Raw genomic sequence first — 26,520 nt, forward strand, 5'->3', positions numbered from 1 at the left:
CTCCAGAAATAAACGTATCCCGTGCTGAGTATGCTGCGATCTTTATAGCTCCATGGCTGGCACGGGGTGGGTCCCAGTGTAATTTGAGAAATGCATCCCTGCCGGCGATTTTCATTGGATTAGGAAATTATGGGCGGGACTATTTTGTCCCGCTCACGGATGCTCTGTCATCTACGGATACGAATACTTTTGCTACACATTTACCACCTAGGGGTGTTGCAAAACAACCTGCAAAAAAACCCACAGCTGAGACTTGCAGGAGCAGATTCGAGGAGTTGTAAAATGGTTTTGTGCTCGCTCATTAAAATGCTGAATTAACATAGCGTTCACAGATGTGCAACTTCTGATGCATTTGTTCAAATTTGGGTTTACGAATGCACACCTTTTGGGCATGTTCTCAGATTATGAAACACGGGTGTGCGAATGTGTTTTGCACCAACTGCGCTGCAATAATTGTAGCAAAAGGATTTGTGCACCTGTAACACAGATTAGCGTACTCGTAGACCCTATTTTGTGTTTACAATGGTATAAAAAATATTTATATTTTTTTTACGACTACAAATGTACTGTTACACATTTGTGACTTTAGAGTACACATGCAAAATAAATATATACGACTTCAAATTTACTGTGACTTTAGTGTACGCATTCAAATTCTGCAGTTACAGGTGCTAAAGACTTTTGCTACAATAATACCTTCATAGTCCCAGCCAATCAGGGATCAGTTCCCTCATGAATATTCACGAGATTCCCGCTACCACCCTGCAAAAAAAAAATTCGCGTCCTGGGGGCCTGATCCAGCCACGTCAGGAGTCTCAAAAATCCCCATATAAATACAGACCCAGTTCACACTGTAGCTCCCTCCAGTCAACAGTCACGGACACAAGGCTTTCTTGTTTACGGGCATTTATTAGCTGAGTCTCATCATCCTCTTTGCCATCAAACATGCCATTAGAACTAAACAAAAGCATAATCATACATGTGTTACATAAATACGAATATTATCAGAGAATAGCACATGATAATTACAAGTTAAAGAACTATGCAAACCTCATTGGCCGCGTTAACTTCAGGGAGTGAAACAGGTAACACAGAGGCAACTTCTCTCCTGTGCGTCTCTCGTTGAACTAACAAATGTAATATTACCGCACTTATCTCAACGAGCGGTTTGGCATGCGCTGCATGCTCCGATGCTGGTGCTACAACAATAAACGTCACCTCTTGCACCTCAGAACAATAGTTCCGCTATACATTGATTACATTAACAGGTAAGCTTGTAAACATACTTAAAAATAAAATAAATGCAGATAAATATATAATATATATTTAAATGTGGTGTCATTCTTAATAAACTATTCTTTTATGAAACTTAAATTTATTCTAATAATCCAAATTATGCAACTGTTTCTGCTGGCATCTACACACACACACAAATGCAAACAAGTTCACAAATGACAAGCGTCTTGCAAATTCAAGTTTAACCGTTTGTATATAACTAACAATATCCAAATATTTTTTATGAAAATTGCTAATATTTTTTAATTCATATGGATTTATATAACATTTATTTAAAACAAGACACATTTGTGTGTGGATCATAAATGTGTTTGTGAAACTTGTTTTTGTTGATGGATTTATTTTACATTTATGCATACCGATAGCCATTTGTGTGTGCATTGAAATGTATTTGTGAGTCATTTATAAATAAATCACAAAATACATTTGTGAACCCTTCTCTGTGCATTCATTATTAATGAGACTGTTCTGACCCCATATTACTGGTTCCGATGTTAACCGCCGACTGAAGCAGCAGCACGAGCCCAAATCTTATATTCACCCTCAGGTGGTTTCGTGCCTTTGAAATCACTATATAAAGGTTTGAACTGTACACATGCTGGATGATGAAATGCAGATGTAGCCGGCCCGAACCAGCCATCACAACTCACCACAGTCCTCAGGAAACATTTCTTTGTTTCTGCAAACTGGTTGATTATGGCAACAGGTCCTCTTCACACCTGCTCCCAAAAAGCTCAGCTTCTCGTCAGGTCAGGTGTAAACTCTTAACTAAACTAAACTAAACTACACTAGAATAAAAGGAATTTAAAAAACACCAACGGTTGTGAAACAATACAGTATATACTTCAAAAGGATACAAAAAAAATACAATGAAATATAACAATTATACTTCATCATAACTGTGTCTGTATAGCCATTCACTTAGCTGCTATGGGGCGAAAATCCTCATGTTGCTTTTCTACATGCACTGTAAACCCGAACTTTAAAAAATTGAGTGTCCATGCTGCCTTGAAATTGTATGTCAAGACAACTAAGACAATAAGTTAACTTAAATAGATATTGCTATTTGACTCAACTCTATCTTCAGTCCATATTACTTGAAACCGTTAGGTGAAAAAACTTAACCTCGAGTCACTACATAAATTCAATTGTTGATTAAACTTAAATAGCATTATAAGTAGCCTAACAATACATTTTTTTGTTGATGCAATAGTGAGTTGTACTTTATGAACTGATTGAATATAAAGCCCAATCAAGATTACTTAAACGTATAGTTCAATTTAACTGGTGCCGGTATTATATCAACTGCGGCAGAGATCCTCGTTTTCACGTTTCACACTTTAGTTTCAAACCGCTAAAATAAGGCCCTTATAGTTACTTATCACTTAAAGTTCAAGTTTGGGATGAACTGGGCAGAGGGGTGAAAACAAAGCAACCTAAAAGTGCAACACATATGTGGGAACATCCACAACAGTGTTGGTAAGAGTTTCCAAAACGCAAGTAGGCTAAAAACAATATTTACCTACAATTTCCATTGTAGGTAGGCCTAATGTATTCGGGTCAGAGTCAGACTCGAGTCGCAAATTTGAGGACTTGAGACTTCAAATTTGACTAGCTTGACTAACACTGATAAAAGACTCGACTTGACTTTTACTTAGTCTTCATGACTTGAGACTTGACTTAGACTTGAGACAGATGACTCAAAATTACTTTTTAAAAGTTAGATTAAGTTAGAAATTATGTTGTATTTATATATATATTTATTATTTTATTTTTAAACATGATCGGGTGATTTTAGAGTGCAATGAATGCACGCATCTCGGGTGATTGCGCTCTGCACGGACAAAATGCCGCTGCGTGAGCAGGTCATTAGAGCAGCAGTCATGGAGGCGGCAAGACCAAAAATAATTAAATTTGGGTTCAAGGATTACATTGTCGATGATAGTAAGAAAAAGAGGACAGCGGCCGGTATGCAAGGTCTGCAGCTCAAAAATCAGTGACACGATCACCACAACATCAAACTTCATCTGTCACTACAAAACCCACAAAAAAATGTAAGCTACGTGACTGCGTCTTTTACTGCGAGATTGACTGATTGACTTGAACTGTTCTCGTATACAGCCACCTAGAGGTTCTATTTGATTCTGTTCATAGGTTGGAGGTAATGATCATAAAAACATTTTCAAACTATTCACATAATGGTTTTGGAATGTTTTGCAATAGTTTGAGATTATATCTGTCCTGCCATTCTTATTGTCTCCATGCTGTCATTCACATTCTCGTTAATGTTAAGACATTGTTATTGGTAATGTTGAAATAAAACTCAACTTATGAACCACTCTCTTTACCGATTTTTAAATGTGGAAACTGGGTTAGATCATCATTTTTGTATTACTTGACTTGTGACTTGCTTGATTCTCACCACAGTGACTTGGACTTGCTTGAGACTTGAAGGTTATGACTTGAGACTTGCTTGTGACTTGCACATGAGTGACTTGGCCCCACCTCTGCTGTAATGATAACGTATATATTGAAGATATCACTTGACTTACAGGTTACACAAAACGTACCCCCAAGTGGACAAAGATAAAAGTACAATGTGTTGCAAATTTTCAATTTTAAAATCTCCCCTTCCTTGGTGAACACTTGCTGTGAACTATTTCCGTGTATTGAGGACAGGTCCCCCTAGGTTAGAGAACCAACATGTTTTGTCCTATAAAGGTATGCCTTCGGCTGTATTGCTGTTTTTCTGTTAGCAATATACTGTATCTTTTGAAAAATTGTGTAATGAATTATCTTTGGCACTATTTAGAGCATTACCTGTCCCACATTTTTGTACTGAAGCAATTTAGCATAAACCTCAACTTTTAAAGCACTTAGCATCTGACTAGAAGTGTGCAGAAACTTATTATCTTTCCAGGCTGTTGACCTGGAAATATTTGAACTGAAATGATCATTTACTAAACTGAAACGTTAAATAATGGGATCAGCTAAGACTTATTTTCATATTTTGTTCAACAAGCTCTAAGGATGGACATGGAAACACAAGCAGGTATATGATGATGATTTATTTATCTGTGACAGTCACTCTGCATTAGCAATCAAACCAATGTTATGCAATCAATATTAAAACTGTGCAAAGTAAGATGTTGATGCATCTTATTCGACATTCATGACATTATCTGACTAATTTTTTCTTTCACTTCAGTGTAAGCCACACGATTGTAGATGCCGGAGGTATTGAAGCTCAGCTTGCTGCCATTCTGGCATGTGATAAGCACGATGGCCGTGTAGGCAAGGTTGATGACTGCTCGATCCCCTGACACATCAACTCTCATGGTCTTTCCTGCTGGGACCATCACATTGATCACATATGATTCTTTTATGTTCTCTTGATCGGTCATTGAGCAGGACTTCTCAGATTCCATGTTCAAGGTAAACCCACCAGCCACCTCCATCAGATCCGGGATCCCTGCTACAACAGACATGAGGTTGGACTCTATCTTAGTGGTGTTGCTCCAGGTGATAGACTTGTTCACAGGTCTGCTGTATGCAAATTTATACTCTTGATCCACAGCAGTGTTGTTCTCATAAGTCTTCGATTCCTTAAAGTCATTGTTTACCTACAAACACAAAAAAAATGCAAATCGTTCAGGCTACACACAAAATAATGCTTAGTAAACACTACAGAAAAATATAAACTTATTTATTTAGTCTAACATTTAGACTTTAACACTTTATTTATCCCCTGGGGGAGGAATTCAAAAGATTTAACAGCTGACACTATTTTATTGACCTAATGTTTTTAAACAAAAGACATTGCTGTCAACCCCATATCAAATTATAATGTTTATACGGTGGACAGGACTCGTCAAGTTGTCCTTAATGGAACACAAAGTGGGCCAACTTTGTGTTCGATCAGAACAAATTTTTCCTCATTCTTCTTAAAAAAAAGCACCTTTGCTTTATAAAATACGTTTGATTGAATAATATATAAGAGTAATCTGCCCTATGAAATATAGGTATAGCACATGCTTTTGTTAGTGATATGAAAGAGGAAAAGTACGTGCCAATTTCTGTCCTGGACACAACCTAGTATAAAAACAGGTGCTATTCATGCATGAAAATTATCCCATTTCAATTGCTTTTGGAGTTAATAAAGAAACATTTGTTAAAGGTCCCATGACATGAAAATCTCACTTTATGAGGTTTTCTAACATAAATATGAGTTCCCCTAGCCTGCCTATGGTCCCCCAATGGCTAAAACTTGCGTTTGGTGTAAAACAAGCACTAGCTGTTCTGCTCGCCTTTGAAAAAACGGAGGCTCAAGTGCGCTGATTTGGAATGTCTGTATTCATGACGTCATCAGGAATCTCAGCTCCTCCCCTTACTCTGCCTGGCCCGCCCAGAGACGTTGGCCCGCCAATGAGACTCGACCGTGCGAGCGCCACATGTGTGTGTGTGTGTGTGTGTGTGTGTGTGTGTGTGTGTGTGTGTGTGTGTGAATACACACACTGTAACGCAAGTGTTTCTTGTCGGTTCTTTGACGTGTCTTGTATTTCCACAACGAGACTGTTGTGGGGGTTATCTGAGCCATGGTTGAGAAGGAATTGGGGGAAAGGAACTTTGGCTTTGACTGGCTGAAGTACATGAACTGCGACATGCCGCCGGTTGCCGCGAGGCACCATCACCCGGCAGCGGGCAGCAGGCAGCGCCCGGTTCAGTCGACTTCAGGTTGATGTGAAAGTGGAAGAACCAGAGACGTCGCAGAACCCGACAAAGTCGTTTGTGATTCATAATATCGTCTGGAGGCGCACACAGCTTTTGGCCGTGATAATATGTATTAAATTATATAGATTTCTATGTATTATATGATATTATTTAGATATAGAGCTCCAGGACTGTAACGCAAGTGTTGTACACTTCCTTATTATTTGGATAACCGTTCTGCTTTTGGCGTTATGGCGCATAACTCGTCGGACTCTCGTCTCTGGTATTTCCACAACGAGACTCGTATTGGGGGTTATCTCAGCCATGGTTGAGAAGGAATTCGGGGGGAAGGAACTTTGGCTTTGACTGGCTGAAGTACATGAACTGCGTCATGCCGCCGGTTGCCGCGAGGCACCATCGCCCGGCAGCGGGCAGCCGGCAGCAGGCAGCGTGCGGTTCAGTCGACTTCAGGTTGATGTGAAAGTGGAAGAACCAGAGACGTCGCAGAACCCGACAAAGTCGTTTGTGATTCATTATATCGTCTGGAGGCGCACACAGCTTTTGGCCGTGATAATATGTATTAAATGATATAGATTTCTATGTATTATATGATATTATTTAGATATAGAGCTCCAGGACTGTAACTGTGTTGTACACTTCCTTGTTATTTGGATAACCGTTCTGTCGGACTCTCGTCTCTGGTATTTCTACAACGAGACTCGTATTGGGGGTTATCTCAGCCAAGGTTGAGAATGAATTGGGGGGAAGGAACTTTGGCTTTGACTCCCTCAAGAACATGAACCACGACATGGAGGAGAAAGGGATTGTTGGCGGCGAATGTCTCCAGCTTGAGACCCGCTGAGGGACCACCGCCGGAGGCGGAGGTGCCTAAGCGCTGCCCGGCAACGATCCCTTTCTCCTCCTTGTCGCGGTTCAGTCTACTTCACATTGATGAGGACGTTGAAGAACCAGGAACGTCGGAGAACCCAACGTTTGAGATTCATAATATCGGCTCACACAGCTTTTGGCCGTTATAATATATATTATATGATATAGATATCTATGTAGGCTATATGATAATATTTAGATATAGTGCTCCAGGACTCCTGTGTGTTCTAGAATATTTACAGAACACGGCTAAAGGCTGTGTGCGCCTCGCCATTGCGATACATCCACTGTAAACAGAGCGCATGGTACCGTGTCTGCAAGCTGCTCAGGGCCACACCCCCACCCTCCTCCTTGACCCGCCTCGCTCCTCCTCATTTGCATTATAGCTACAGACACCAAAACAGCGCATTTGGGGGAAGCTCAATGTGCGACTGGCTCGGAGTGGCTGTAACTCTGCACCACGGCTGAATTTCGGGAACGTCTTTGAATACTGTGTTAGTTGCCCACTAATACCTATATTAAAGAATACATAAAATAGCATGTCATGGGACCTTTAATAAAAATTTATTGGCCCACTTATCTTGCCATATTCAGACTCAGGTCTTCCACACATGGCAGCACTCACCTGGGGTTTGGACATGCGCAGGCTGGGATAGTTTATTTTGGTTAGCACAGCCGAGTCGATGGCCTTGATGAAGAGGAATCCCATACAGTCGATCTCTTTGCATGCTTTCCCCTGCAACCCCAGGCAGACTCCAGACCCCACATCAATAGAGTGCCCGTTCTTCAGCGACCTGCGATTCATGTGCGGGAAGAATTCTTCTCCCAAACTCGTACAAAATCTGATGCCACCCAGACGTGACGCTTCACCGTTATCCCACAAGGTCAGGCTTATGATGCGCGCTTCAGGACCGAACGTAAATTCTTCGTAAGATGTGTTTGTCCTTCCAAAGGTCTCCACACGCCCGTTGGTCAGTTCTGCCCGCACAGCTTTGATCTGCTCGCCACCCACTGACACTCCAATCTTCTTGAGGGTGGCACCATCGTTGCGGCCAGTGAAATCAAATGTATCGCCTCCGTATCCACCGATCCAAGACACTGTAGTCGCACTGAAATAGAAATGTTCATCAATGCATTCATGCATCCTCCAAATGCTCAACACAAGAAGATGCAGACATTCCGAGCTGTAAAAGGAAATCAAAGACAAGTGTGTGTGTGTGTGTGTGTGTGTGTGTGTGTGTGTGTGTGTGTGTAGCCTGTTCCACGCTTTAAGCACCCAGGCTACTAGTGTGCAGCGAGCTCTCATGTCCCTACTGCGGTGTATTCCTTGTCCGCATCCCCTGCCATCCAGTTATAATACGATTCATGCAATCTGTCTTTGAACGGCTAATGCCATGGATGTACTTAGCGTGTGCCGTGTTTTCCCACTGATGTGGAGATGCCGCATGATTATGCTGTTGAGAGCTTAAAGGCATGTGGCCTTTGTGCCCTCAAAAAATTGCCTCTCCGCAGGCCAAGTGGCCTTGCCCCTAAAATAACGAAATTCCAGGCCTGCTAGAGCGTACACTATAACTAATGGGGATTAGCAATGTGTGGGTTGATTGCGGTCATGCACAATGAGTGCACTCTGAGGTAGGTAGCCAGACAGCTTACTTATATAAGAAGCTAGCGCGCGTGACTGTTCCCCTTTAAGAGGTACTTAAGAGCTGCTATTGCTGTGTAATTGTTTACAAACGCGACAGCCGTAAATCACCTAATGAGTGAGATGCACTCCGAGTTGACTGCACCTGCCTCTGTATCACTGCCAAAAAACGCAAGCAAAGATTACAGTCAATTAAATGCAGGATTTTACTGTTGTAGTTGGTTTAGGGGGAGTTCCTTCTAAACTACTTTGGTTTACTTTCAAACTGCAAATAATGACTATTTTCATCATGGATTATTTTGCTGATTCTTTTCTCTCTCCATTAATTGTTTGATTGTTTAGTTCGTAGAAATTCAGAAACTAGTGAGAAATGCCGTCTCGATAACCCAGAGATCAAAATCCCATAGATCCCGGTTAAACCACCCTGGATCCTTACCAGTCATTGTAAATATCGGGTCTGGAATCGCTGTTACCCATTCTTCCCTTTCCAAGAGCTGATGGAATCGTCAGTATGGATCTGACCTCAGTGTAGAGAGCCCCTTGTGAGTCTTCTCTTATAGCCGACCCTAATCACGCCCCTCTGCCCACACCGCACTCTACTGATGACAGCAGAGATGTTTGTTGAGATAAGTTGAGGCAAGACAAGGCCAGTTGTCTTTCCAGTTGACAGTTTTCCAACAACAAGCTCCTTGCGGTTGTCAGGAATTCAGAGTCGCTCACCAGCTTCCGCAAGTGACTCAAGACTCAACAACAAAGACGATTGTTCAGAGTTCACAGAGAGTGAACACAGAGCTCAACAACAGCCTCTTCTCCCCGTTTACTCTCCTAAAAAGACCATTAAGACCCTGACGCAGACCATTAAGATCCTGACCCCGGCAATTAAGACCCTGACAGATCATTATGACCCTGTACTACACCATTAAGACCCTGACCTAGACCATGATGACCCTGACAGACCATTCAAACGCTGACGTAGACTATTAAGACCCTGACGTACCATTCAAACCCAGGCGTTGACCATTAAGAGTTAGGTCCCTGACACAGACCATAAAGAGGTTTTTTGTTTGCATACGGTTGACAATGCTGGAATAGTCTGAGCTTGGATCTGGTGATGGGCATGGACGCTGGAAGTGGGGGGGCTGGGGGGGCTGCAGCCCCCCCTGGTGGCGAGAGGCTGAATGTGAAATGCAAAAAAAAACGTGGAAATAAATAAATACATAAATATATCAGACTATTATTATACTATTGTCATTTTATTTACATAACTCAAACAACATATTTGACTATAAATGTCACAAGCATGATTTCATTCACAAAATGTAGTCCCACAAACACAGCATAACGACCGTTTAAAGTGTTCTACTCTGGACGTCATCAACTAGGCTAGCACTAGCATTTTGAACAGAGCTAAAAACAGAGCTAAAAAGTATGAGTCAGAAAAGAATTTCGGATTTTTTCAAAGATCCTGTGGGTCATGGTTCCACCAAAAGGCAAAACACTACGAATGTAGAATGTGTCAGTATTCAAGTGTCTTTACCAGCATTACCATCAAAGGATCACCCCCCCAATCAGACCGGAGGAGAGCTTGGATGAGCCGGCGGCAAGTTTATTTTTTGCAGGGTGGTAGCGGGAAGCGCTGCGGCGCCGTCGGTGGATTCTGTTGCTGCTACTAGCGGGGAAGCTAGCACTAGCTACAGTCTGAGTGAGGAGCCTTTTCAGCCAAAAGATTTTTCGTTCCCAGCCAGGCGTTTTGCTAATGAAAACTTCTCCAGATAGCCTCATCTAGGCTATTTTACTTGTTCATAACACTGTCTAATGCATAATATCAGTACCTTGTGCGTGTAATTAAATATTTGAGGTCTTAATTAAAGACATATTCTGAGAAATACTTGCATTTCATGTGTGATTCAATGAAGCACATTCACAAGTTGGCCTTATGGTGTATTTCTAAAACCTCTGGTCTAATACAGGTTGGTTGTGATGACATCTCATTATAGCCTTTATCACATGATTACTAGGCATATAAATAACCAAGTGTAACACCCTATCGAGAACGTTATTTATTTATGTTTGACCTTTCGCATTATGACGTCATCGGAACGTTTCTCAGCCCCCCCAACTGTGAATTACTTCCAGCGTCCCTGGTGATGGGTGAACAAACTTTCATGACCCTAAGTCAAACAACTGTAGAAAGTTTCATAAAAAGCGTACACAAAAAGATATATCTACAATTACAATAGATATATTTTAGTTGTTGTATTCAACCGTTTTAGTTTTAAACCTGCTTCGTATATTTTCAGTTGGTCTCATTGACTTCCGTTGAGCCCTGCTTAGAGAGTGATGATGTCACCCGGCAGCATTCCAAGGTGGCTATCACAAAAAAATAATTTGGAAGCTACCATCAACTGTGTAACTGTCTCAGAGACAGTCTGGACATTACAGAGGTTATATATATATATATATATATATATATATATATATATATATATATATATATATATTTGTTTAATTCATGGATTTATTCATTGGTTAAAAAAGATTTAAGTTGTACTGTTAAAAAGAGATATTTTGTCATTGCTACTATTTCCCCTTTTTGTATTAAGAGTTTGTTTAAATATGGGGTCCTATCCCAGGGAATTATGGGAAAAGCGCCATCAGAGATATAAAACAGACAAACCCATGAGTCACAGACTCATGGGTTTTCAGAAGAAGATGGACTCTGCATTAGGTTTATGGCGCTAACGTTGTCAGTGATTTTTCTGATTATTAATGTTTACCGTTTTCAGAGACAGTTTATGAGAAAATAAATCTTCAAAAGACATCACTATGAAGCATGGCCGTTTATTAAACCAATGCAGCTACAAACTGTAACTTGGAACCATTTCCTCGCCACACCTTACAAAGAACATATATTTAGGGCATTTATCTGGTACTTTTGTCCAAAGCGACTTACATCCATTCATACACACATTCAGATGGATGGCGGTGTCAACAACCCATGGCGACATCCAGATTGTCGGGAGTAGTGAGGGTCAGTGGTGCCAGATTGGGCCAATATCATCCCACTGCACACAAATGGGCGTTCTCGTATAGGTGGGGGTTCTCGTTTACGCGGACTGGAACGTAGGTCTTCAGTGGTCTTCGTCACCTTTCTTGCTGAACTGTATACTACTCTGACTACTTAATCCGACTCCGTAACTACGGAGACCCCTCGAGCATACAAAGTTCTCATTGTATCATAGGGCCCTATTTTAACGGTCTAATCGCAAGTGAGAAGCGCCAAACGCAAGTAGCTTTGTGGGCAGTTCTATGGCGATGTTGCTATTTTACCGGCGGATAAATGACTATTGTGCCCGACGCAAATCATAAAAGGGTTGGTCTGAAACAGCCTAATTACCCGTAGGCAGTGTTGGGAAAGTTAACTTTCTATGTGAACTAGTTCAAAGTTCAGTTCACAAATTTAAAAATGAACCAGTTCAGTTCAATGTTCATAATTCAAAATTTTGAACTAAGTTCACAGTTCCAAAAAATTAACGACTTCATAGTTGTTTTTTTCAATATGTTGCTGTGAGAGTGAGCTTTCCGGCATTTTGAAAATTGAGCCCCCTTTGTGGTTTGTCTAGGATGAAATAGAGTGGTTGAATCAAGTATCGTAGCAAAATACAGTTTCTATCGTTTTTTATTGCACATTTAGCGCATTTTGAAAATCCCATTGATTTCTGTTGGAAGTCTAATTGCTCGTTGACCGGAAACGGAAAGGGGGGGTGTTTACGTTTAGTCGTAGTCTTTTCGATCGGTTCTAGCTAGGGATGGGCGTGAGGAATCGATTACTCGAGTACTCCTCGTTACAAATGAACTTGGTTGGTGGACAGGCAAACTCGAGTTTGCATATACACACACAAACAAAGTTTTCTGAAGCAAATGTATAAATTTTCTGTGCGGCGCCACTAACGCATGCCGTGGGCACAAAGCAAATGAAATGTATCAAATTTCTGTGTGGCGCGTGCCGTTCCGTGTGCAGGCACGGCAGAATTAAAAAAGTTAAGAGATGGCGGTTAAAGCCAAGCGCAGCGAAGAATTGAAATACTTTAAAGAAATAGGAGATCAGGGTTTTTTCTAAACAAGGGAACAGGGGCGCTGCGCCCCGATACTCCCGGCGTGCGCCATCCTACCGAAATGCCGACTGAACCTGTCAGACTTGGATCTGTACTTAGGCCTACATGCTGCTGTACAACATACACTATTTCTCAAAACGATCTTTTCTCCGCGAAAATATCCCAACACCACCACCTGACAATGTGTCTGATCCTCAAATAACTTATAATTACTCCAAAAATATTCCGATCCGAATTGGAGTTTCCCAGACCGAGTCGACATGCTAACGTTAAAGTTATTAGCAGTGTATAAACCCATTCTAGGCGCTAAGATGCTAAGCAAGTATACAAGACCATTCCAGTTCTCTCTGCACAAAGCTACGGGTTCCCTGTTACCAGGAAACCCGTAGCAGGGAACTAAATGGCAGCTGCACGGCCGAACTAGCCCAATAAAAGTGTAGTAACCCAGAGAACCAGCTACAACATAGTTTTCATCCAAACGAGCCGTCTTTAGCGAACGGTGAATTGCATTGGCTTCTACGAGCAGTCGGCTTTCAGCCGCGAGCTTAGGGACCGTCTGCAAAGTGCAAAACTGAATTGCATTGGCTTCTACGAGCAGTCGGCTTTCAGCCGCGAGCTTAGGGACCGTCTGCAAAGTGCAAAACTGAAAACGACAACAATAGTAACATTTCTATAGCGTCGCCATTATTGACTCTAGAGCCCCAAAACTTGTTCCATAGAGGCATGGCACAGGAGGTCTACCATGACTAACGCTACCCTGAACCACCTCCTCAGGATCAGTATTGAGGGGCCTGCAATTGATCAATTTGATTTTGACAAGGCAGTGAGCCGTTGGGGCAGTCTCAGGAACAGACGGCTGCTGTTGTGATATGTCCTACTTAATAAAAGTTTAGCCAATATTTTTGAAATTTGTCGTGTTTATTTACAGGGTAAAGTTGTACAAGTCTACCAAAAGTTGATAGTATTTTAGTTTTTCAGGATGACCACAAGAGCTAGAATTTCTATAAGATAGCCTCAGAATGTACCATTTAATCATTATTTTTTCAAAGGCTTCGCGCCGTGGAAGGGGGAGACCCCCCTTCCACACCATCCCCCGCCTCGGCCGCGTTGCTCCCTCGGCTTTGCGCAGGGGTCTGCTCCCTGCTACTTTTTTTTTCTAGAAAAACCCCTGGGAGATCATAAGGTGAAATGTAAAATATGCCAAGCGAAATCGAGCTACCAGAGTACTACAAGTACTATGCGGCAACATATGCTCCTGAAACACAACGGTGAGTTCGGGAAAGCAGACCCGCAGCAACCAAGTGTGTCGGCTATTTTGCAGCTGTCATCCCGGCCGTGTAGAGAAGATCACAACCCTGAGTATTTCCATAGTCCATTTGCTGCCGTTTTATTTGCAGCTTTAAATTATTTGCAATGGTTAGGCTACTTGTTTCGTTTTTTTTTTTTTTAAACCGTTACAGGCCTTGGTTCGACGTGATTTAAATTGTGAGACGCATATTTATTTTTGTAAGGAAAATGTGTTTCGAACGTTTTCCAAAAAAAATAATGAATACTCTGATAACTCTGACTGTTTTGATGGAGAATAAACATTACATGTTTGGTTGTTAATATTGCCATTCATCATCAGGCCTATTCCTGCTGCAGATGCGTTGCATTCTAAAAATAGATTTGATTAAACGAGTACTCGATTGATCCTCGAGGAATTCCTTCTATCACTCGAGTTTGGAATTTACTACTCGTGCCCATCCCTAACCCTACTGTTAGGACAGCGAACAGAGCGCAAAAAACTACAACCAAATGTAAGCAGCCCCCCTTTATTGTTTTTGGCCAACCAGCAATGATTCTAGGAGGTATTCTAGTTTGCTGAGCTATGAGCCAGAGAGATAACGTCTTGGATTGTACATATTTATAATTCGAAATTCGTCTCAGCCTTTATACCCCAGATACTAGGGTCTATAGCATATAACCGCATGAGGCAGATGCATGACCACATGAATTTTTTACTTCAAATGGCTCAGTTTATGGCCAAATAATATAGCCTAATTCACACATGGAATAGCGTTTTCTTCCACAACTTCAGAAATACTGAGTCCTGAAATAAATGTTGGCAAATAACACAATAAGACATATGATGTGTGTTAACTGTGGTTCTATTTAATGATGCACGCAACACATTAACAAACGTCGTTTCTTACCAGTATTGTATGCATTATAGTTATCGATTTGTGTTCCTAATATGCATTTGTTCTCCCGGTAATATACATTGCCATGGACTGTATTATGCGTTACGTGTTTAGTTTGCGTGTGTTTAAAAAGATGGAGGCACACAAGTGCGCCCGCATCATTAAAGGGATACTTGACACATTCAGAACCGGCGTTCTATCATTATAAAATTGCTATTGTAATATAAAGAAAAGTATTTTCCCCCTCAGTCTAACCCAGTCTTCCCTTGGCCCAGCTTTCCTGATCTAATTTACTCCTGGGAAGACGTCAAATGACACATTTGACGTCATCTCAGTAAAACCTTTCTTGCCTGATAGAAGGGCAGAGGACTACAGACCACTGTTTCCGCAAATTTGTGAGCCCACCAATAAGGAATGAGGGGGGGCGGGAGCTTGTGTACGAGCAGTAAACTCAATCCGCCATGTTTCTTCACCGCTTAGCTAGACTAGAGAACACATTTGCAATGTGAAACAGCCGAAGTGGATTTTTAAAATCCATTGTTGGACTCTGACATTTAGGGCTATTTGAATAGGGCAATAATCCCATTCTCCTGCATGTCGCGGTTCAGTCTACTTCAGATTGATGTGGAAGTGGAGGGTTATCTCAGCCATGGTTGAGATGGAATTGGGGGAAACAAACTACGGCTTTGGCTCCCTGAAGTACATGAACGCTGACATGGAGGAGAAAGTGATGGTTGCCCGCGAATGTCTCTCCGATCGACCTTGTATGTTGACTATAAACCATGTAAATAGTGTTGTAAATAAACTTCCAAAGCTTTTCAAATCTTATTTGGTGTTTTATTGGTCTTTAATGTGCAAAGTAAATAAGGTGCAAAGTCAAACCGGAGAAGTGATTCCGGAAATGATTTTGTTAGAGATAGATAATTAAAAAATATTGGATGCGCAGGTAAGCTACGGAGAGGGCCTCCGACAGGCTCTCCGGCTACGGAGAGCATAGTATGCCTTGCGCCTATGCTTCGCAGTATGCCTTGCGAAACTCAGTATGCCTTTAGAAACACTTCATGATTGGTAGATGAAAGCAACCAGGAACCACTAATGGGCGTTCTTGTTTCATGACGGAAACACCCAAGCCGGCAGCTGGACCCTTCTCGATTGGGCGGGTAACCGCCCAATCTGGCAACAATGGTTAGGAGTTTTGGGGAAAACTGATGTATCTGGATAATCAGCATATTCTAGAGTTTCAAGCAGTATAGATTTTCACAGCTGTTTTGATTAGTGATAATTGTTACGCATGAGGTTAGGGAATCAAACGTTTTAAATGTTTGCCTACCAGGAAGAGAACATGCGAAAAACACCCATTGTTGGCTATGGCTAGAGCAGAATTGTTCTCCGCTTACTAAAAGCAATTAACAAGTCTATCAGGAATCCTGCAAGTAATTAGCGTAATCAAAAGCATTCATAGGTGGAATGTGCAGGTGATTGTAAAAAAAAAAAACTTTGGAAGCTACCATCGATCATCCCTAGACATCACTTCCTCGCCACACCTTACAAAGAATGTCACAGTCACAGTTTATGGCCAAATAATATGGCCTAATTCACACATGGAATAGCGTTTTCTTCCACAACTTCAGAAATACTGAGTCCTCCAATAAATGTTGGCAAATAACACTTAAGACATATGATATGCGTTAACTGTGGTTCTATTTAATGATGCACGCAACACATTAACAAACGTTGTTTCTTACCAGTATTGTATGCATTATAGTTATCGATTTGTGTTCCTAATATGCATTTGTCCTCCCGGTAATATACATTGCCATGGACTGTATTATGCGTTACGTGTTTAGTTTGCGTGTGTTTAAAAAGATGGATGCACACAAGCGCGCCCGCATCATTAAAGGGATACTTGACACATTCAGAACCGGCGTTCTATCATTATAAAATTGCTATTGTAATATAAAAAAAAGTATTTTCCCCCTCAGTCTAACCCAGTCTTCCCTTGGCCCAGCTTTCCTGATCTAATTTACTCCTGGGAAGACGTCAAATGACACGTTTGACGTCATCTCAGTAAAACCTTTCTTGCCTGCTAGAAGGGCCGAGGACTACAGACCACTGTTTCCGCAAATTTGTGAGCCCACCAATAAGGAATGAGGGGGTGCGGGAGCTCGTGTACGAGCAGTAAACTCAATCCGCCATGTTTCTTCACCGCTTAGCTAGACTAGAGAACACATTTGCAATGTGAAACAGCCGAAGTGGATTTTTAAAATCCATTGTTGGACTCTGACATTTAGGGCTATTTGAATAGGGCAATAATCCCATTCTCCTGCATGTCGCGGTTCAGTCTACTTCAGATTGATGTGGAAGTGGAGGGTTATCTCAGCCATGGTTGAGATGGAATTGGGGGAAACAAACTACGGCTTTGGCTCCCTGAAGTACATGAACGCTGACATGGAGGAGAAAGTGATGGTTGTAAATTATTTAATTATAAGTGATGGTTGTAAAAAAATTATTTACAATGGTGTTGTAAATAAACTTCCAAAGCTTTTCAAATCTTATTTGGTGTTTTATTGGTCTTTAATGTGCAAAGTAAACAATGTACAAAGTTAATAAGGTGCAAAGTCAAACCGGAGCAGTGATTCCGGAAATGATTTTGTTAGAGATAGATAGTCAAAAAATATTGGATGCGCAGGTAAGCTACGGAGAGGGCCTCCGACAGGCTCTCCGGCTACGGAGAGCATAGTATGCCTTGCGCCTATGCTTCGCAGTATGCCTTGCGAAACTCAGTATGCCTTTAGAAACACTTCATGATTGGTAGATGAAAGCAACCAGGAACCACATTATGGGCGTTCTTGTTTCATGACGGAAACACCCAAGCCGGCAGCTGGACCCTTCTCGATTGGGCGGGTAACCGCCCAATCTGGCAACAATGGTTAGGAGTTTTGGGGAAAACGGATGTATCTGGATAATCAGCATATTCTAGAGTTTCAAGCAGTATAGATTTTCACAGCTGTTTTGATTAGTGATAATTGTTACGCATGAGGTTAGGGAGTTCAAAGTTTTAAATGTTTGCCTACCAGGAAGAGAACAGGCGAAAAACACCCATTGTTGGCTATGGCTAGAGCAGAATTGTTCTCCGCTTACTAAAAGCAATTAACAAGTCTATCAGGAATCCTGCAAGTAATTAGCGTAATCAAAAGCATTCATAGGTGGAATGTGCAGGTGATTGTAAAAAAAAAAACCTTTGGAAGCTACCATCGATCATCCCTAGACATCACTTCCTCGCCACACCTTACAAAGAATGTCACAGTCACAGTTTATGGCCAAATAATATGGCCTAATTCACACATGGAATAGCGTTTTCTTCCACAACTTCAGAAATACTGAGTCCTCCAATAAATGTTGGCAAATAACACTTAAGACATATGATATGCGTTAACTGTGGTTCTATTTAATGATGCACGCAACACATTAACAAACGTTGTTTCTTACCAGTATTGTATGCATTATAGTTATCGATTTGTGTTCCTAATATGCATTTGTTCTCCCGGTAATATACATTGCCATGGACTGTATTATGCGTTACGTGTTTAGTTTGCGTGTGTTTAAAAAGATGGATGCACACAAGCGCGCCCGCATCATTAAAGGGATACTTGACACATTCAGAACCGGCGTTCTATCATTATAAAATTGCTATTGTAATATAAAAAAAAGTATTTTCCCCCTCAGTCTAACCCAGTCTTCCCTTGGCCCAGCTTTCCTGATCTAATTTACTCCTGGGAAGACGTCAAATGACACGTTTGACGTCATCTCAGTAAAACCTTTCTTGCCTGATAGAAGGGCCGAGGACTACAGACCACTGTTTCTGCAAATTTGTGAGCCCACCAATAAGGAATGAGGGGGGGCGGGAGCTTGTGTACGAGCAGTAAACTCAATCCGCCATGTTTCTTCACCGCTTAGCTAGACTAGAGAACACATTTGCAATGTGAAACAGCCGAAGTGGATTTTTAAAATCCATTGTTGGACTCTGACATTTAGGGCTATTTGAATAGGGCAATAATCCCATTCTCCTGCATGTCGCGGTTCAGTCTACTTCAGATTGATGTGGAAGTGGAGGGTTATCTCAGCCATGGTTAAGATGGAATTGGGGGAAACAAACTACGGCTTTGGCTCCCTGAAGTACATGAACGCTGACATGGAGGAGAAAGTGATGGTTGTAAATTATTTAATTATAAGTGATGGTTGTAAAAAAATTATTTACAATGGTGTTGTAAATAAACTGGTCTTTAATGTGCAAAGTAAACAATGTACAAAGTTAATAAGGTGCAAAGTCAAACCGGAGCAGTGATTCCGGAAATTATTTTGTTAGAGATAGATAGTTAAAAAATATTGGATGCGCAGGTAAGCTACGGAGAGGGCCTCCGACAGGCTCTCCGGCTACGGAGAGCATAGTATGCCTTGCGCCTATGCTTCGCAGTATGCCTTGCGAAACTCAGTATGCCTTTAGAAACACTTCATGATTGGTAGATGAAAGCAACCAGGAACCACTAATGGGCGTTCTTGTTTCATGACGGAAACACCCAAGCCGGCAGCTGGACCCTTCTCGATTGGGCGGGTAACCGCCCAATCTGGCAACAATGGTTAGGAGTTTTGGGGAAAACGGATGTATCTGGATAATCAGCATATTCTAGAGTTTCAAGCAGTATAGATTTTCACAGCTGTTTTGATTAGTGATAATTGTTACGCATGAGGTTAGGGAATCAAACGTTTTAAATGTTTGCCTACCAGGAAGAGAACATGCGAAAAACACCCATTGTTGGCTATGGCTAGAGCAGAATTGTTCTCCGCTTACTAAAAGCAATTAACAAGTCTATCAGGAATCCTGCAAGTAATTAGCGTAATCAAAAGCATTCATAGGTGGAATGTGCAGGTGATTGTAAAAAAAAAAACCTTTGGAAGCTACCATCGATCATCCCTAGACATCACTTCCTCGCCACACCTTACAAAGAATGTCACAGTCACAGTTTATGGCCAAATAATATGGCCTAATTCACACATGGAATAGCGTTTTCTTCCACAACTTCAGAAATACTGAGTCCTCCAATAAATGTTGGCAAATAACACTTAAGACATATGATATGCGTTAACTGTGGTTCTATTTAATGATGCACGCAACACATTAACAAACGTTGTTTCTTACCAGTATTGTATGCATTATAGTTATCGATTTGTGTTCCTAATATGCATTTGTCCTCCCGGTAATATACATTGCCATGGACTGTATTATGCGTTACGTGTTTAGTTTGCGTGTGTTTAAAAAGATGGATGCACACAAGCGCGCCCGCATCATTAAAGGGATACTTGACACATTCAGAACCGGCGTTCTATCATTATAAAATTGCTATTGTAATATAAAAAAAAGTATTTTCCCCCTCAGTCTAACCCAGTCTTCCCTTGGCCCAGCTTTCCTGATCTAATTTACTCCTGGGAAGACGTCAAATGACACGTTTGACGTCATCTCAGTAAAACCTTTCTTGCCTGCTAGAAGGGCCGAGGACTACAGACCACTGTTTCCGCAAATTTGTGAGCCCACCAATAAGGAATGAGGGGGTGCGGGAGCTCGTGTACGAGCAGTAAACTCAATCCGCCATGTTTCTTCACCGCTTAGCTAGACTAGAGAACACATTTGCAATGTGAAACAGCCGAAGTGGATTTTTAAAATCCATTGTTGGACTCTGACATTTAGGGCTATTTGAATAGGGCAATAATCCCATTCTCCTGCATGTCGCGGTTCAGTCTACTTCAGATTGATGTGGAAGTGGAGGGTTATCTCAGCCATGGTTGAGATGGAATTGGGGGAAACAAACTACGGCTTTGGCTCCCTGAAGTACATGAACGCTGACATGGAGGAGAAAGTGATGGTTGTAAATTATTTAATTATAAGTGATGGTTGTAAAAAAATTATTTACAATGGTGTTGTAAATAAACTTCCAAAGCTTTTCAAATCTTATTTGGTGTTTTATTGGTCTTTAATGTGCAAAGTAAACAATGTACAAAGTTAATAAGGTGCAAAGTCAAACCGGAGCAGTGATTCCGGAAATGATTTTGTTAGAGATAGATAGTCAAAAAATATTGGATGCGCAGGTAAGCTACGGAGAGGGCCTCCGACAGGCTCTCCGGCTACGGAGAGCATAGTATGCCTTGCGCCTATGCTTCGCAGTATGCCTTGCGAAACTCAGTATGCCTTTAGAAACACTTCATGATTGGTAGATGAAAGCAACCAGGAACCACATTATGGGCGTTCTTGTTTCATGACGGAAACACCCAAGCCGGCAGCTGGACCCTTCTCGATTGGGCGGGTAACCGCCCAATCTGGCAACAATGGTTAGGAGTTTTGGGGAAAACGGATGTATCTGGATAATCAGCATATTCTAGAGTTTCAAGCAGTATAGATTTTCACAGCTGTTTTGATTAGTGATAATTGTTACGCATGAGGTTAGGGAGTTCAAAGTTTTAAATGTTTGCCTACCAGGAAGAGAACAGGCGAAAAACACCCATTGTTGGCTATGGCTAGAGCAGAATTGTTCTCCGCTTACTAAAAGCAATTAACAAGTCTATCAGGAATCCTGCAAGTAATTAGCGTAATCAAAAGCATTCATAGGTGGAATGTGCAGGTGATTGTAAAAAAAAAAACCTTTGGAAGCTACCATCGATCATCCCTAGACATCACTTCCTCGCCACACCTTACAAAGAATGTCACAGTCACAGTTTATGGCCAAATAATATGGCCTAATTCACACATGGAATAGCGTTTTCTTCCACAACTTCAGAAATACTGAGTCCTCCAATAAATGTTGGCAAATAACACTTAAGACATATGATATGCGTTAACTGTGGTTCTATTTAATGATGCACGCAACACATTAACAAACGTTGTTTCTTACCAGTATTGTATGCATTATAGTTATCGATTTGTGTTCCTAATATGCATTTGTTCTCCCGGTAATATACATTGCCATGGACTGTATTATGCGTTACGTGTTTAGTTTGCGTGTGTTTAAAAAGATGGATGCACACAAGCGCGCCCGCATCATTAAAGGGATACTTGACACATTCAGAACCGGCGTTCTATCATTATAAAATTGCTATTGTAATATAAAAAAAAGTATTTTCCCCCTCAGTCTAACCCAGTCTTCCCTTGGCCCAGCTTTCCTGATCTAATTTACTCCTGGGAAGACGTCAAATGACACGTTTGACGTCATCTCAGTAAAACCTTTCTTGCCTGATAGAAGGGCCGAGGACTACAGACCACTGTTTCTGCAAATTTGTGAGCCCACCAATAAGGAATGAGGGGGGGCGGGAGCTTGTGTACGAGCAGTAAACTCAATCCGCCATGTTTCTTCACCGCTTAGCTAGACTAGAGAACACATTTGCAATGTGAAACAGCCGAAGTGGATTTTTAAAATCCATTGTTGGACTCTGACATTTAGGGCTATTTGAATAGGGCAATAATCCCATTCTCCTGCATGTCGCGGTTCAGTCTACTTCAGATTGATGTGGAAGTGGAGGGTTATCTCAGCCATGGTTAAGATGGAATTGGGGGAAACAAACTACGGCTTTGGCTCCCTGAAGTACATGAACGCTGACATGGAGGAGAAAGTGATGGTTGTAAATTATTTAATTATAAGTGATGGTTGTAAAAAAATTATTTACAATGGTGTTGTAAATAAACTGGTCTTTAATGTGCAAAGTAAACAATGTACAAAGTTAATAAGGTGCAAAGTCAAACCGGAGCAGTGATTCCGGAAATTATTTTGTTAGAGATAGATAGTTAAAAAATATTGGATGCGCAGGTAAGCTACGGAGAGGGCCTCCGACAGGCTCTCCGGCTACGGAGAGCATAGTATGCCTTGCGCCTATGCTTCGCAGTATGCCTTGCGAAACTCAGTATGCCTTTAGAAACACTTCATGATTGGTAGATGAAAGCAACCAGGAACCACTAATGGGCGTTCTTGTTTCATGACGGAAACACCCAAGCCGGCAGCTGGACCCTTCTCGATTGGGCGGGTAACCGCCCAATCTGGCAACAATGGTTAGGAGTTTTGGGGAAAACGGATGTATCTGGATAATCAGCATATTCTAGAGTTTCAAGCAGTATAGATTTTCACAGCTGTTTTGATTAGTGATAATTGTTACGCATGAGGTTAGGGAATCAAACGTTTTAAATGTTTGCCTACCAGGAAGAGAACATGCGAAAAACACCCATTGTTGGCTATGGCTAGAGCAGAATTGTTCTCCGCTTACTAAAAGCAATTAACAAGTCTATCAGGAATCCTGCAAGTAATTAGCGTAATCAAAAGCATTCATAGGTGGAATGTGCAGGTGATTGTAAAAAAAAAAACCTTTGGAAGCTACCATCGATCATCCCTAGACATCACTTCCTCGCCACACCTTACAAAGAATGTCACAGTCACAGTTTATGGCCAAATAATATGGCCTAATTCACACATGGAATAGCGTTTTCTTCCACAACTTCAGAAATACTGAGTCCTCCAATAAATGTTGGCAAATAACACTTAAGACATATGATATGCGTTAACTGTGGTTCTATTTAATGATGCACGCAACACATTAACAAACGTTGTTTCTTACCAGTATTGTATGCATTATAGTTATCGATTTGTGTTCCTAATATGCATTTGTCCTCCCGGTAATATACATTGCCATGGACTGTATTATGCGTTACGTGTTTAGTTTGCGTGTGTTTAAAAAGATGGATGCACACAAGCGCGCCCGCATCATTAAAGGGATACTTGACACATTCAGAACCGGCGTTCTATCATTATAAAATTGCTATTGTAATATAAAAAAAAGTATTTTCCCCCTCAGTCTAACCCAGTCTTCCCTTGGCCCAGCTTTCCTGATCTAATTTACTCCTGGGAAGACGTCAAATGACACGTTTGACGTCATCTCAGTAAAACCTTTCTTGCCTGCTAGAAGGGCCGAGGACTACAGACCACTGTTTCCGCAAATTTGTGAGCCCACCAATAAGGAATGAGGGGGTGCGGGAGCTCGTGTACGAGCAGTAAACTCAATCCGCCATGTTTCTTCACCGCTTAGCTAGACTAGAGAACACATTTGCAATGTGAAACAGCCGAAGTGGATTTTTAAAATCCATTGTTGGACTCTGACATTTAGGGCTATTTGAATAGGGCAATAATCCCATTCTCCTGCATGTCGCGGTTCAGTCTACTTCAGATTGATGTGGAAGTGGAGGGTTATCTCAGCCATGGTTGAGATGGAATTGGGGGAAACAAACTACGGCTTTGGCTCCCTGAAGTACATGAACGCTGACATGGAGGAGAAAGTGATGGTTGTAAATTATTTAATTATAAGTGATGGTTGTAAAAAAATTATTTACAATGGTGTTGTAAATAAACTTCCAAAGCTTTTCAAATCTTATTTGGTGTTTTATTGGTCTTTAATGTGCAAAGTAAACAATGTACAAAGTTAATAAGGTGCAAAGTCAAACCGGAGCAGTGATTCCGGAAATGATTTTGTTAGAGATAGATAGTCAAAAAATATTGGATGCGCAGGTAAGCTACGGAGAGGGCCTCCGACAGGCTCTCCGGCTACGGAGAGCATAGTATGCCTTGCGCCTATGCTTCGCAGTATGCCTTGCGAAACTCAGTATGCCTTTAGAAACACTTCATGATTGGTAGATGAAAGCAACCAGGAACCACATTATGGGCGTTCTTGTTTCATGACGGAAACACCCAAGCCGGCAGCTGGACCCTTCTCGATTGGGCGGGTAACCGCCCAATCTGGCAACAATGGTTAGGAGTTTTGGGGAAAACGGATGTATCTGGATAATCAGCATATTCTAGAGTTTCAAGCAGTATAGATTTTCACAGCTGTTTTGATTAGTGATAATTGTTACGCATGAGGTTAGGGAGTTCAAAGTTTTAAATGTTTGCCTACCAGGAAGAGAACAGGCGAAAAACACCCATTGTTGGCTATGGCTAGAGCAGAATTGTTCTCCGCTTACTAAAAGCAATTAACAAGTCTATCAGGAATCCTGCAAGTAATTAGCGTAATCAAAAGCATTCATAGGTGGAATGTGCAGGTGATTGTAAAAAAAAAAACCTTTGGAAGCTACCATCGATCATCCCTAGACATCACTTCCTCGCCACACCTTACAAAGAATGTCACAGTCACAGTTTATGGCCAAATAATATGGCCTAATTCACACATGGAATAGCGTTTTCTTCCACAACTTCAGAAATACTGAGTCCTCCAATAAATGTTGGCAAATAACACTTAAGACATATGATATGCGTTAACTGTGGTTCTATTTAATGATGCACGCAACACATTAACAAACGTTGTTTCTTACCAGTATTGTATGCATTATAGTTATCGATTTGTGTTCCTAATATGCATTTGTTCTCCCGGTAATATACATTGCCATGGACTGTATTATGCGTTACGTGTTTAGTTTGCGTGTGTTTAAAAAGATGGATGCACACAAGCGCGCCCGCATCATTAAAGGGATACTTGACACATTCAGAACCGGCGTTCTATCATTATAAAATTGCTATTGTAATATAAAAAAAAGTATTTTCCCCCTCAGTCTAACCCAGTCTTCCCTTGGCCCAGCTTTCCTGATCTAATTTACTCCTGGGAAGACGTCAAATGACACGTTTGACGTCATCTCAGTAAAACCTTTCTTGCCTGATAGAAGGGCCGAGGACTACAGACCACTGTTTCTGCAAATTTGTGAGCCCACCAATAAGGAATGAGGGGGGGCGGGAGCTTGTGTACGAGCAGTAAACTCAATCCGCCATGTTTCTTCACCGCTTAGCTAGACTAGAGAACACATTTGCAATGTGAAACAGCCGAAGTGGATTTTTAAAATCCATTGTTGGACTCTGACATTTAGGGCTATTTGAATAGGGCAATAATCCCATTCTCCTGCATGTCGCGGTTCAGTCTACTTCAGATTGATGTGGAAGTGGAGGGTTATCTCAGCCATGGTTAAGATGGAATTGGGGGAAACAAACTACGGCTTTGGCTCCCTGAAGTACATGAACGCTGACATGGAGGAGAAAGTGATGGTTGTAAATTATTTAATTATAAGTGATGGTTGTAAAAAAATTATTTACAATGGTGTTGTAAATAAACTGGTCTTTAATGTGCAAAGTAAACAATGTACAAAGTTAATAAGGTGCAAAGTCAAACCGGAGCAGTGATTCCGGAAATTATTTTGTTAGAGATAGATAGTTAAAAAATATTGGATGCGCAGGTAAGCTACGGAGAGGGCCTCCGACAGGCTCTCCGGCTACGGAGAGCATAGTATGCCTTGCGCCTATGCTTCGCAGTATGCCTTGCGAAACTCAGTATGCCTTTAGAAACACTTCATGATTGGTAGATGAAAGCAACCAGGAACCACTAATGGGCGTTCTTGTTTCATGACGGAAACACCCAAGCCGGCAGCTGGACCCTTCTCGATTGGGCGGGTAACCGCCCAATCTGGCAACAATGGTTAGGAGTTTTGGGGAAAACGGATGTATCTGGATAATCAGCATATTCTAGAGTTTCAAGCAGTATAGATTTTCACAGCTGTTTTGATTAGTGATAATTGTTACGCATGAGGTTAGGGAATCAAACGTTTTAAATGTTTGCCTAC

The 26,520-nt window shown here is 41.4% G+C and overlaps 1 protein-coding gene across 1 annotated transcript; it reads right to left on the minus strand.

The window, feature by feature from the left end:
* Window positions 1-4,349: 4,349 nt before the first annotated feature.
* Window positions 4,350-9,142, minus strand: LOC132465030 (aerolysin-like protein). The gene is made up of 3 exons (XM_060061700.1): window positions 8,973-9,142; window positions 7,520-8,003; window positions 4,350-4,919 (listed from the first exon to the last, which is right to left on the minus strand). Exons 1-3 carry the CDS (start codon window positions 9,011-9,013, stop codon window positions 4,467-4,469), a joined length of 978 nt encoding a protein of 325 aa, XP_059917683.1. The 5' UTR covers window positions 9,014-9,142; the 3' UTR covers window positions 4,350-4,466.
* Window positions 9,143-26,520: the final 17,378 nt, after the last annotated feature.

This window comes from Gadus macrocephalus, chromosome 9 (assembly GCF_031168955.1).
Source record: "Gadus macrocephalus chromosome 9, ASM3116895v1".
In the NCBI taxonomy this organism is placed as follows: Eukaryota; Metazoa; Chordata; class Actinopteri; order Gadiformes; family Gadidae; genus Gadus; species Gadus macrocephalus.

What these genes read in the sequence shown, in the direction of transcription:
- LOC132465030 (XM_060061700.1), bottom strand. Translation starts at nt 9,013, where the DNA reads ATGGGTAACAGCGATTCCAGACCCGATATTTACAATGACTG. An exon ending in CCCGATATTTACAATGACTG is followed by an intron (nt 8,004 to 8,972) that starts GTAAGGATCCAG and finishes TTTCTATTTCAG; the next exon opens with TGCGACTACAGTGTCTTGGA. An exon ending in TGCGCATGTCCAAACCCCAG is followed by an intron (nt 4,920 to 7,519) that starts GTGAGTGCTGCC and finishes TTGTGTTTGTAG; the next exon opens with GTAAACAATGACTTTAAGGA.